The sequence below is a fragment of the Canis aureus genome, chromosome 8, assembly GCF_053574225.1.
Source record: "Canis aureus isolate CA01 chromosome 8, VMU_Caureus_v.1.0, whole genome shotgun sequence".
Classification (NCBI taxonomy): domain Eukaryota; kingdom Metazoa; phylum Chordata; class Mammalia; order Carnivora; family Canidae; genus Canis; species Canis aureus.
Window position 1 is genome coordinate 71,913,373 of NC_135618.1, and position 13,065 is coordinate 71,926,437.

At 48.4% G+C, this 13,065-nt stretch overlaps 1 protein-coding gene across 5 annotated transcripts in view; it reads right to left on the bottom strand.

Moving 5' to 3' along the window:
• The window catches only part of RFC2 (replication factor C subunit 2), a 37,743-nt gene that overhangs the window by 13,336 nt on the left and 11,342 nt on the right, over window positions 1-13,065 (bottom strand). For 3 of the 5 annotated variants that reach the window (XM_077908247.1, XM_077908249.1, XM_077908244.1), the window contains exons 3-5: window positions 4,979-5,048; window positions 2,265-2,306; window positions 1,844-1,950 (exon numbers count right to left, since the gene is read on the bottom strand). In XM_077908247.1, coding sequence (XP_077764373.1) covers window positions 1,844-1,950; window positions 2,265-2,306; window positions 4,979-5,048 — 219 coding nt within the window. Of the gene's footprint in view, window positions 1-1,843; window positions 1,951-2,264; window positions 2,307-4,978; window positions 5,049-8,180; window positions 8,339-13,065 lie in introns of those variants that run through there. The other 2 variants (XM_077908248.1, XM_077908245.1) reach the window with 2 other exon arrangements.

The window sequence follows — 13,065 nt, forward strand, 5'->3', positions numbered from 1 at the left end:
CGACGTGGGACTTGATCTCGGGTCTCCAGGATCACGTCCTGGGCTAAAGGCGCCACTAAACTGCTGGGCCACCGGGGCTGCCCCCTCTACTGGTTTTTATCTGAAGAGTGAACAGCATCTCACGCCCATCGGGATGACCACCACCACCACCACCAACAGAAAACAAATGTTGGTGCAGATGTGGGGAAATCACATACTGTCAGGGTGCATGGCAACTGGCACAGCCACCACAGAAAACAGTGTGGCACTTCCACAGAAAATGAAACAGAATTGCCAAAAATAACTCAGCAGTCCCCTTCCTATGTGTCTGAGATATATGAAGCAGGGTCTCACAGACCTGTCTGTACACCCCTGTTCATGTGAGCATTATTCACTATTCACAGCAGCCAAAAGATGAAAGCAACACTGTCCAAAACACATGAACAGATAAGCAAAATGTGGTGGTCTCTCTACACAGTGGGATACTAGTCAGCCTTAAAAAGGAAGGGAATTCTTTTTTTTTTTTTTTTAAGATTTTATTTATTTGAAAGCGAGTGAGCATGAACTGGGGGAGGGTGGGGAAAGGGAGAGGGAGAAGCAGGCTCTCGGGCAGCCCAGGTTGCTCAGCGGTTTAGCGCTGCCTTCAGCCCAGGGCGTGATCCTGGAGACCTGGGATCGAGTTCCATGTCAGGCGCCTTGCATGGAGCCTGCTTCTCCCTCTGCCTGTGTCTCTGCCTCTCTTTCTCTCTGTGTCCCTCATGAATAAATAAATAAAATCCTTTAAAAAAAAAAAAAAAAAAAAAAAAGAGAAGCAGGCTCTCCATTGAGCAGGGAGCCTGATGTGGGGCTCAATCCCAGGACCCTGAGATCATGACCTGAGCGAAAGGTAGACATTTAACCAACTGAGTCACCCAGGTGCTCCAAAAAGGAAGGGCATTCTGACACCTGCTCCATCATGAAGAACCTTGAGGGCATTATGCAGAGTGAAGTAGGTCAGTTACAAAAAGACAAATACTGTATGATTCCACTTAGATGAAGTCCCTAAAAGAGTTAAGCTCATAGAAACAGAAACAAGGATGGTGGTTGCTGGGGCTAGAGAGAGGGGGAAACAGAAAGTTATTTGCTTCATGGATATACAGTTTCAGTTCTGCAAATGGAATGAGTTCTGGAGATGGTTGCACAACAGTGTGAAAGTATGCAACACTGCTGAACTGGGCATTTAAAAATGCTGACATTTGGGCAGCCCGGGTGGCCCAGCGGTTTAGCGCCGCCTTCAGCCCAGGGTGGGATCCTGGAGACCCAGGTTCGAGTCCCACATTGGGCTCCCTGCATGGAGCCTACTTCTCCCTCTGCCCCCCGCCCCCGTCTCTCATGAATAAATAAATAAAAAAAATTTTTTTAATGCTGACATTTAATGGAATGTGTATTTTACTCCAATTAAAAAAATTTTTTTAAACTTTCATTAAAGGAGTGCCTGGGTGGTGTAGTCAGTAAGCATCCGACTCTTGGTTTCCACTTAGGCTATAGGATTGAGCCCCAAGTTGCCCTCCGTGCTTGATGGGAAGTCGGCTTGAGATTCCCTCTCCCTTCGCCTGTCTCCCACAGGTGCATACATACACACTCTCTCTCAAATAAATAAGTAAATCTTAAAAAACAAAAAAACTTCATTAAAAAATAAAGTAAACCAGTAACAGTGCTCAGGATGCCATGTGGATAGGCAAGTGATGGCCATTCTTGTTCACAGGGAAGGATCAAAGGAAAACACAAAGCTGGGAAGTAAACTCCAAGGAAAAGGTGGTTTCTATGACAACTCAAGACTTCAAACACTTGCCACCCTTCATGCAGCCCTAACTCCTGGGCATACCTGTCATTTGAGGCATTGAGCTCCAAAACAGCATCCTTGAGCGCTGGGCCCAACAGGGCACGGGCCAAACACAGGATGCTGGTAGTTTTGCCGGTCCCCGGGGGGCCCTAGGGAGAAGATCGAAAGGGCTACAGGCCAGCAGAATGAGCTTGCCTTAGCTCCCAAGTTACTGCTCCCCAATCTGTTGGTGTTCACCTTCCCTTCGAACCTCCACCCTGACCCACAGCACACTCCAAATCGACACGGACACCAACCCACAGGCCTCCCGATCCAACAGAGCACAATGCTTCCCTCTGCCAAGGGGAATGGCAAGGGCTCTGGGGGCCAGGGGCCTCTCTGATGAGGAAGCTCTGTGCACTTAAGCTCTTGGAGGGAAAGTGAAACTCTAAGATCACCAACAGGGCCCCAAGAGGGTACTTACAGCGATGATAATATTGGGCACGTTCCCTTCCTTTGCAAAGACCTGAAGGAAGAAATATGCATCAGAAGTGGTTAATCTGCGGGGCACCTGGGAAGCTCAGTGGATGAGCATCTGCCTTTGGCTCAGGGTGTAATCCCAGATTTCTGGGTTAGAGTTCCATATCGGGCTCCCCACAGGAAACCTGCTTTTCCCTCTGCCTCTCTCTCAAGAGTAAATAAATAAAAATATTTTTTTAAAAAAGTGGTTAATCTGCAGACCTGAGATGCCAAGCTCCTCCTCGGCCACACAGACCAGTTTAGGGACATGGCCACAGGGTTCTCCATGTGGATACCCCACAGAACTCTCTCCTCTGCATATTCAGAACCAACGTCCTCATTCCCCTCATGCCCGAGGCCCTACCCATGTTTCCCCTCACCTAGGCCGTCCATGCCATCAACTCTACTGCCTACACCAGGAACCTAGAGGTCATGGTCATCCTTGACTGGGCCTCCTCCACTCCCCATGCCCCAAACAGCACCTCAGTTACAGAGGCTTGGCCATTTCCTCTCCTCTATCTCCATGTCCTTTTCTTCAGCCCCACTGCCACTTACTTCACCAATTACCTCTCACCTGGATGGCTTTCAACTGGCCCTTAATTGGTCTCCTGGCTTCTAATCCTGCCTCACGCCCATACACTTTCCCTACTATAACCACAACCAATTTTCTAGGATGCCCATCTATTAAAACATTTGCACCTGACTGAAGCCCCTGGCAGACTCCTTCCTGCCCTGTGAGCCCCAACCCTTAAACAGGGCTCAGGAGACCATGCCCACCTCACCAGCTCATTTCTTACACACCCCAATATATACACTCTACAGCTTTGTTATTCTGTGGGCTCCATGGACCCAGAGCACCCGGATCCCCCAGGAGCCTGTTAGAAAAATGCAGATTCTCTGGCCCCGCTCCAGAAATTTGGGTCTGGATCTGCATTTTTAACAAGATCCCACAGGCAAATTCATATACCCATTAATGTCTGGAAAGCACTATTCTGTATTCTACCCTCCTATAGCTCCCACCCACTGCCAACAAGCTAAGCCCTCTCACCTCTGGGCCTTTGCATATGCTATTCCTGCTGCCTTCCCTCCCTCTGCTCCTGACCCCCAAGTCTGATTAACTTTCACTTACTTAGCTCTGCTGTCCCTTTTTCCATTTGAGAACTAAGACACTGTGAGCGGGTCAACTCTTCCCATGTGCATCCAGAGCACCCCGTACCTCCTCTGGCAGAGTGCTCATCACAGTACCTATTGACTTTAGCCTCTATGAGACTAAATCACACAGACAGGGGTTGTGTCTATTTTGTTCACTGTTATATCAACAGCTCCTAACATCATACCATACCTGGCCAGGAAATACTTGTAAAATGAATACATTTGTAGAATAAATATCTTGGCAGCTGTTAAAGTCTAAGGCCCAATTACTGCAGAGACTGCTTCCATCATGCCTCAATTAGCTGGGCTTCTAGATTCTGACTAAAGACCTCTAGCGCTAGGATTTCAAAGCTTGCTATACTGTGAATACTCACTCCTACTTGTTCCTGTCGTCCTGAAGTAGGCTGTGTCCTGTCACTTAGGCCTTCTAGGCAGGGGTTGGCAAACTATAATGAAGGAGTGTTGGGGGGAAGTGAGAGGTAATCCAGCTGAGGTCTGGTTGTTTCTTTAAGATTTATTTACTTGATAATAGTGAAAGGGAATATAAGGGAAGGGAGAAGAAATGTGTGGGAAATATCAGAAAGGGAGACAGAACATAAAGACTCCTAACTCTGGCAAACGAACTAGGGGTGGTGGAAGGGGAGGAGGGCGGGGGGTGGGGGTGAATGGGTGATGGGCACTGAGGGGGGCACTTGACGGGATGAGCACTGGGTGTTATTCTGTATGTTGGCAAATTGAACACCAATAAAAAATAAATTTATTATTAAAAAAAAAAGATTTATTTACTTGAGAGAGAAAGAGAAAGAGCACGAGCAGGGTGGACAAAGGGAGAGAGAGAGAGAGAGAAAATCCCAAGCAAAATTCCCATGACCCAGAGATCATGACCTGAGCCGAAACTAAGAGTCCAACGTTGAACTGACTGTGCCACCCAAGTGCCCCGGACCTGTTTTTATAAGCCTCCTAGCTAGGAATGATTTTTGTTTTGTTTTGTTTTAAGATTTTACTTATTTATTTGAGAGAGAACACAAGCAGCGAAGGGAGAAGGGCAGAGGGAGAGGGAGAAGCAGATTCCCCCATTGAGCAAGGAGCCAGATGCTGGGCGCAATCCCAGGACCAAGATCGTGAGTGACCAGAGCTGAAAGCAGATGCTTAACTGACTGAGCCACCCAGGCGGCCCAATTTTTATGTTTTTAAAGGATTGTTTAAAAAATTAAGATTATTGGACAAAGGCATTATACAGTTTACAAAGTCTCAGATATCTTCCAGTTGGCCTTTACAGAAAAGGTTTGCCATCCCGGCTCTAGAACCATAGGTCAGAGAACCCCACCCCAATAACCTAGTGCTTGAAACATGTGAAGTTAGACACCATGGTTTCCAGTCTTCTCCAAACAGACTATCTCTCAATCCCTCAATCTGGATTCATGGTTCACCCCACCCCACTATCTTGGCAGCCTTCCTCCAAATGCCTCAAGCTTTTCAAAACCATGATGTGACGTAAGATCATCTCTTAAAAAAAAAATCACTCACCTCCAGCCTGCTCACTGTGTCTTCATTCCCGACAATTTCATTCAACTTTACTGGCCTGTATTTTTCAACCCTGTTTTTAAGAAAATGCATAAAGATGTTGACATGACTATTTTTACTCTGCCCAAGAACAAGCATTAAAGGGCAATCCTGAGATCTTTGTCAGAAGACTGTATACATTCAATTTAAATACAGTAAATGTTGTAGGTTTTACATTTAAAAAGGTACCCAAGTGCCCATTGAAAAGTGCCTAAGGATTGTACACCACAGGGTTCAAACCCGCCACAGCAGAGACACACCTGTTGTTGCTGGAGAAGGGCCAGAGTGGGCCATCTGGAGCAATGGGACACTGCAGCAGCCCGGTCTGCCCGTCACAACAGAAGCTCAGTACATGTGGCACTGATATCATCCAATCTGACAGACATGGTGCAACCCAGCCCCCTTCTCATCCCTTACCTGCCAGTTCCTGCACACTTGTGCCAGGTGCACAGCAGGGCTGGCTAGACAGAAATCATAAGCCTATCCTGTGATCCTATGAGGCTATGTGGACAGGCTAGTGGCTTTCTCAGATCAATATTTCTTTCTTTTTAAAGATTTATTTATTTGAAAACACATGCACACAAACGGGCATACGTGCACATGAGCTGGGGGAGGGGCAAAGGGAGAGAATTCCATGCAGACTCCCTGGAGCCCAGAGCCCAAGAAGGGCTGGATCTCATGACCCTGAGATCAGGACCTGAGCAGAAATCAAGAGTCAGATGCTGAACCGACTGCGCCACCCAGGCACCTCAACACTTCTCTCTTTTCAAATAAAGCAAGCTATGTTATGACTTTCTCTAGCTCTGAGAACAGAAGTGGCATAGATTTGCAATGATTTGACCATCAACACTTCCTCTGCCCTTGACTGTACTCTCTGATTTACCCTCAGCTTGCAGTCCCTGCAGGTATTGGTTCTGCTCCAGAAGCAGCTAAGTGCAAAGAAGCTTGTTTGTCACATACTACAGTAAATAAAGAGCTCTCCTCCAAGACCAGCAGATGGAGCATGCTTGTTCCTACTCATTTCTTGTTTATATTCAGTCCTTTCCAGGTGCTGAGCACCATATAAGGAATTTGAGACCTTAAGGGCAGAAAAGAGGAAGGTAGAGAAACAAGCAAGACATCGTTCTTGCTCTAAAGGCTTTTCCTGGGTGCCTGGGTTGCTCAGGTTGGTAAAGTGTCTGCCTTAGGCTCAGGTCATGATTCCTGGGATCAACCCCCATGTCAGGCTCTCCGCTCAGCGGGGAGCCTACTTCTCCCTCTCTTGCCTGCCACTCCCCCTGCTTGTGTTCTGTCAAATAAGTAAATAAATAAATAAATGTTTATCTTTAAAATAAACAATGAAATGAATGAATGAATGAATGAATGAATGAATGAATAAAGGCTTTTCCTATCAACAAGCACATAGAGCTTAGCAAATATAGTGCTATAGTGCTAAACCGGTTATATAAACCAAGGGCTGTGGAAGCTCAGAAGAGGGAGAGAGCCAACACTTGGGAATGTCAGGCGCTGAAATTTGAACTGGACTATGAACATGGCAAACATGCTCCTCCTTCAGGGCCTTCACAGGGGCTCCTCCTGCCTGAAAGCCTTCTCCACATCACCACATGGCTCACTCCTGAGTTCAGGTCTTTGCTGAAATTATCTCATTAAAGGCCGTCACTGACCACCACAGTCATTTTACTTTATGCCACCTATCATCATCAAATATACTGCATATCTATTGGGTTTATTCTTTATTCTTTCCCCATGAAATGGAAGCTCATGGCAGCAGTGTTTTGTTTTTTAAAGATTTTATTTATTTATTTGTGAGAGACACACAGAGAGAGACAGAGACACAGGCAGAGGGAGAAGCAGGCTCCATGTAGGGAGCCTGATGCGGGACTCGATCCCAGGACCCCAGGATCATGACCTGAGCGGAAGGCAGATGCTCAACCACTGAGCCACCCAGATGCCCCAGCAGAGTGTTTTGTATAATGAAGTATCCTAAGCATGTAAAGTAGTGTTGTGCGTAAAAAAAATATAACTCAAGCCACATGTGTAATTTTACACTTTCTGTGGCCACATTAAAAACTAAAATGAGGGCAGCCCGGGGGGTTCAACGGTTTAGCGCCGCCTTCAGCCCAGGCCTGATCCTGGGGACCCAGAATCGAGTCCCATGTCAGGCTCCCTGCGTGGTGCCTGCTTCTCCCTCTGCCTGTGTCTCTGCCTCTCTCTGTGTCTCTCATGAATAAATGAAATCTTTAAAAAAACAAAAGAAGTAAAATGAGGGGCAGTTGGGTGGCTCAGTTGGTTAGGCCTATGCCTTTGGCTCAGGTCATGATCTTCTGGTCCTGGGATAGAGCTTTGCATCCAGGCTCTGGGATCAGTGGGGAGTCTGCTTCTCACCCCCTGCCTCGCTGTGCGTGCACGCGCTCTCTCTCTCTCTCTCTCCCTCTCTGAAATAAATTTTAAAAACTGTTTTTATTTAAGTAAAAATGGGTGAAAGTTAATTTTATTAACAATTTACTGACCCTAATATATTCAAAAGATTATCATTTTCAACATGTAATCAATGTAATAATTACGAATGAGATTTTTTTTTTATACTAAGTTCTGGAAATCGGGTGTATTTTGTACACCATCAGCCCATCCCCATTCGGACCAGCCTCATTTCCATTGCTCTCAACGGCCTCAAGGGGCCAGTGGCTGGGGGACTGGACAGTGCAGCCGTGGATGGATGGGCCAGGAAGGTGTACTGCTCTCCATTTAGGTATCTGGTCAGGAGAGGGGTGGGTTGGAGGGATGGGCACTCAAGGAGGATGGAGGAGTGGGCCCGAAGGGGATGGCCCACACCACACCTGCGCCCGTGGCAGGTGGCTGTCCAGGTCACCTGCTGCTCTCGGTGCCCAGGACGCGCCTGCAGCACACCACCCCGAGTTCCGACCGACCCCGCACGCGACGCTTCCCGCCAGGCGCTGAGGGGGCGGCGACGACCGCAATTAGCACAATTAGAACCCGCTTCCAGAGTTCAGACCGCCCACCGCGCAGCCCAGGCGGGGCCTTCTCCAAATCCGCAGCTACTCGGTGCCACCCCGCGGCCTCCCGCCCCTGAGTTCCCGCAGGACACGGCCCGCCAACGCGCCCACCACACGCCCAGAGCACCCATCACTTAGGGCGGGGCCCTCACCACGGCAGTTCGTAGTGGCCGGCGCTGCCCGGGGCCTTGCTGGAGGCGGGCGGAGGGTCCTGGGGCCCGCGCTCCCCCGCGCCACCGCCGCTCTCCTGCACCTCCATTCTTCCCGCGCCGGAGGCCCCGCCCCATGACGCCATCACGTAGGCCCCGCCCCAGCCCCCGAGGGCCGCCGGGCCGCCGCGGAAGCCGAGGCCAGCGCCTCTCGCGCCTGCGCAGAGCGCCCGGCCGCGGCCCGGGGTTGGGGGGTGCGGGTGGCTACGGGAGCCCCGGCGTCCAGACGGCTAATGAACGGAAGGTTAGGCCGGATCGCATCGACGCCGAGAAGGCAGGTCGCTCCAGGAGGGGACGTTCGGCGGTTTGCGTCTCTGTGCGATTTGTGTGGGAGGCCCGGTCGGCGCTGTGGGTCTGGAGCGGCGGCGGCGGCGGCGCCCGGGCAGCCGGGGAGCGGGGCGGGGCGGGGGGCGTAGGGGCATCCGGCTGCGCCCCGGCGGGCCCACGCGGACTCGGACGGGGACCCCGACTGACGTGTGGGCCGTGCCCTGCGGTCCCGATCGCTCGGGTGTCCGGGTGGAAGCGGCGGTTCCCGTGCGGTGGGCTCCCGCGCCCTGGCGCTTGGCGTTTGAGGTCGGGGCGTTCTCACGGTGCTGCGAGGTGGGACTCGCTGTCCCCTCTGGGATGTGACCGCGTTTCATTCCGGAAACATGGGTGCTCCATATGCCCGAATGCTTTGAGCATTGTTTGCGCCGGGGTTTCGCCCTATTGAAGTAATCTTCAATCGCAAAGCCCAAATGTCCTAATAATCGTGAATAATAGGGATCCCTGGGTGGCGCAGCGGTTTGGCGCCTGCCTTTGGCCCAGGGCGCGACCCTGGAGACCCGGGATGGAGCCCCGCGTCGGGCTCCCGGTGCATGGAGCCTGCTTCTCCCTCTGCCTGTGTCTCTGCCTCTCTCTCTCTCTCTCTCTCTCACTGTGTGACTATCATAATAAATAAATAAAAATCCTTTTTAAAAATGATGAATAATAAAGATAATGAACAATGACTGTCGTTTACTACGCACTCGCTGTGCACCAGACCCAAGGCGGATACTCCTAATTATCCACAGAAGCAGGCTGGAGAATGATTGGATCATTTGTCCCATGTCATTTAGGCTGTAGGTGGTCCAGCCAGGATTCATTCCCCACCATGCTGCCAAAGCAATTGGTATAATATTGTATTGTTTGGATTAGGAAAAAAAAAATGTTTTAAAGATTTTCTTTATTCATGAGAGACACAGAGACAGACAGAGAGACACAGGCAGAGGGAGAAGCTGGCTCCATGCAGGGAGCCTGATGTGGGACTTGAGCCCAGGACCCCAGGATCACGACCTGAGCCAATTTTACACCCAGGTGCCCCTCGTGTAAAATTCTGTTGTATTGATGGGGGTGGCTCAGCGGTTGAGCGCCTGCCTTTCATGCCCAGGGCGTGATCCTGGAGTCCTGGGATCCAGTCCCACATCAGGCTCCCTGCATGGAGCCAGCTTCTCTCTCTCTACCTGTGTCCCTGCCTCTCTCTCATGAATAAATAAATAAAATTTTTAAAAATTCTATTGTGTTGCATTTACCATATTTCACCATAATTTCGGGTTAAAAACTGGCTTTCGGGATCCCTGGGTGGCGCAGCGGTTTAGCGCCTGCCTTTGGCCCAGGGCATGATCCTGGAGACCCGGGATCGAATCCCACGTCGGGCTCCCGGTGCATGGAGCCTGCTTCTCCCTCTGCCTGTGTCTCTGCCTCTCTCTCTCTCTCTCACTGTGTGCCTATCATAAATAAAAAAAAAAAAAAAAAAAAAAAAAAAAAAAAAAAAACCGGCTTTCGGGCACCCCTGGTGGCACAGCGGTTTGGCGCCGCCTGCACCCCGGGGTCTGATCCTGGAGACCCAGGATCAGGTCCCGCGTCGGGCTCCCTGCATGGAGCCGCTTCTCCCTCTGCCTGTGTCTCTGCCTCTCAGTCTCTTTCTCTCTCTGAATAAGTAAATTTAAAAAAATACTTATAAAAACAAAAAAGGAATTGTTTAAACCAAAAAACTGGCTTTCATGGCCAAATCGAAGAGAAGAATTGGGACCCATTTATCTCTATCCCTATTTGCTTACTACAAGGACTGGTGCTCGGTAATTGTTCGATTTGAAGGTCTTTAATGAACAGTGAGGATCCATGTTTTCACAACAGTTTGGGTCAGCTGTGAGGAACTGGTTTACTTTCACCAGAAGGCGAACAGAACTCCATTGGCTGTTTTCCTGCCATCACCAGTTAAAATCTCTATACGTTTTGGTAGAAGACCTTGTCTTCTAGGTGATTGATGTCATTCAAATCATCATGGGCTCCAAAATCTAGATCACGTGATTTTGTCCAATTTTTATCCTTACCTTTCAGTTTTCTTTCCCCAATTACAGACATTTATTGGAGAACACAATATTGCTGTTATATTCACTTTTCACATGTGAATTCTCTGCTCCCTCTTTCTAACCTGAGTGGTCAGCTCCATGAGAAGAAAAGTGCCTGCAGCCTAATGCCTGGTTCCTTCCTTTGCACATAGTAAATGCCGAGTTTCTGTCCGCTAACTGCTCATTCCGGTTCTGCACCCAGGCTAGCGAGTTAGAAGCAGTGGGCACAACTTACAATTGTGTTCTGTGAGATGGATGGGAACACATGATTTCTCATTCTGTTTAACTTCTTGCCAGTTGGGCAGGAACCACAAATGACTCAAATCCTGAAGCAGTTTGTTCTCTTTGGTGGTAATTACTAAAGTTTCCAGGTTCAGAACTTAGTGTTTTTCTTTTTCCCTTTTATATGATTTGGGGGCAGGGGAAGCTTGAAGTTGGCTCTCCTTCTTCCATTCTCCTTTGAACCATCCTGCCTGTTTCAGAAATCGCTGTTCAAAGATCCTTTATTTCTCCAGAGAAGATACAAATTTTCTTGAAATAGAAACTCTTCTTGAAATGTCTTTTTCATGGTTTTCCCTGGGGTGTTTTCCACGTGATGAAATTAATATTTTCCTTACTGTCAGCTATTGCACACACACACACACCCCTTCCACCATATACACAGCTTACAAATAAATCATTTTCAATAAATACAGAAAACCATATATAATTCTTAACTCTCTCATGGTTCTTTTCCAAAAATCCCACTCTACAGGAGGCCTGTTGGCACCCACAGGACTCTGCATTTGCTGATACACTTAGGATGCCAGGAGAATCAGAGAAGGAGGTGACCTTTGGGGCAGAACTGTATAACAGGGCTTCTTTATATTGAGCCTTCTGTGACTTGTTGGACTTGATCCCAAACAGAGCTCAGAGCTTAAAAACTCCAGCTATTCCTGTAGGCCATACAGCAGCCACACTGGGGGGGGGAGGGGGGGGCAGGGCATGTTGGGGAAACCACAGGTCAAGCAACAAACCAAAGGAAAGATCAAGGGCAAGCCCAAGTGAATTCCTCCTCTTCTCTCCTAACAAATCTGCAAAATCCCAGGAAATTGAATCTGCACCTAGGCTAAGCTCCCAGACTCTTAACCTCACCAGGGCAGTTAGTTATACAAAAGACGAAGGGCATGGAAAGGAGAAAAAAAGACAGAAAACAAAATTCTTGGGGTGCCTGGGTGGCTCAGCTGGGTAAGCCTATGAGTCTTGATTTCACCTCAGGTCATGATCTGAGGGTCGTGACATCAAGCCCTGCATCAGGCTCTGTGTTCGGTGTGGAGTCTGCTTGGGATTCTCTCTCTCCCTCTACTCCTCCCGCTGTTCATTCTCTCTCTCCCTCTGTAAAAAAAAAAAAAGAAAGAACAACTCCTTTACTGAAAGCCAGAGCATTCTCATAAATTGTTAGATGGGACAGGCAACAAATCTTGGTTAAAATGACACCATGACTTTGATCACTAGAGTGTAGCCCAATTCCCCAATGATGACACAGGTCGTAGAGTTGAAAATCGGGTGGCATCTCAAGACCAGGACTACCCTATACACCTGCTTTCCATCCACTGGTACCCTTCACTGCCCCAGAATATCGAGCCTACTTGATGCCATTTGCCTTGCTTATCCTGAATTTTTTTAAAAAATCACATTTTGTTTTCCAGTGGGTTTCTTGATGAATTGTAGCTGGTTTGTTTGTTTTTTAAGTGGTGATGCTGCCACTGAAATAATTGTTAACTCTCAGATGCTGCAGTGTTCCATCATCCTTAGAATTTTTCTAACATTCTTATTAGCATTTTCAGTATTAAAAGGCTCATCATGTAGTGAAAAGGTATATATCCTAAACATACCTACAGTGTAAGGATTTGTTGTTTGGGTAACATTTGTCCTCAGGAGTTGCTCTGATTATATTCATGGAATTTGGAAACTGGTAGAAATCATTTAGCCTCATTCCTGGTTTCTGTCTTTCACGAATATTGACTGAGTGCCTACAGCCACTTGCATGGAGAGGGCAAGCTTCCACCCTCAAAGAGCTGACTTTGTAGGGAGGGAAACACACCAAGCAGCCAAGCAGATGTTTATTTACTTATAATTCTGGTTAAATGTTAGAATAAGGACCTGATTGCAGTGATAGGGTACCACCCCACATGAGGAGTCCAGAAGGGCTTTGCTGGGAAGGGGGCATTTGACCTGAGATCTGAACTCTGAATCTGAGAGCTGAGTGCCTGTTGGCTTTGCTCTCCTGAGACCCTGTTTATTTCTGTATTGTACTCACAATTATCTGGATTTATTGCTTTGTTTAGTATTTGTTTCCTCCCTAAAATGGCAGCTGTTTAAGAACAGGAGCTCTCTCCATCCTGGTCACCGCCATATCCCCATGGCCTAACAAGACCTGACAGACACAATGACCACACAATGGCTGGAGGATCCAGGGT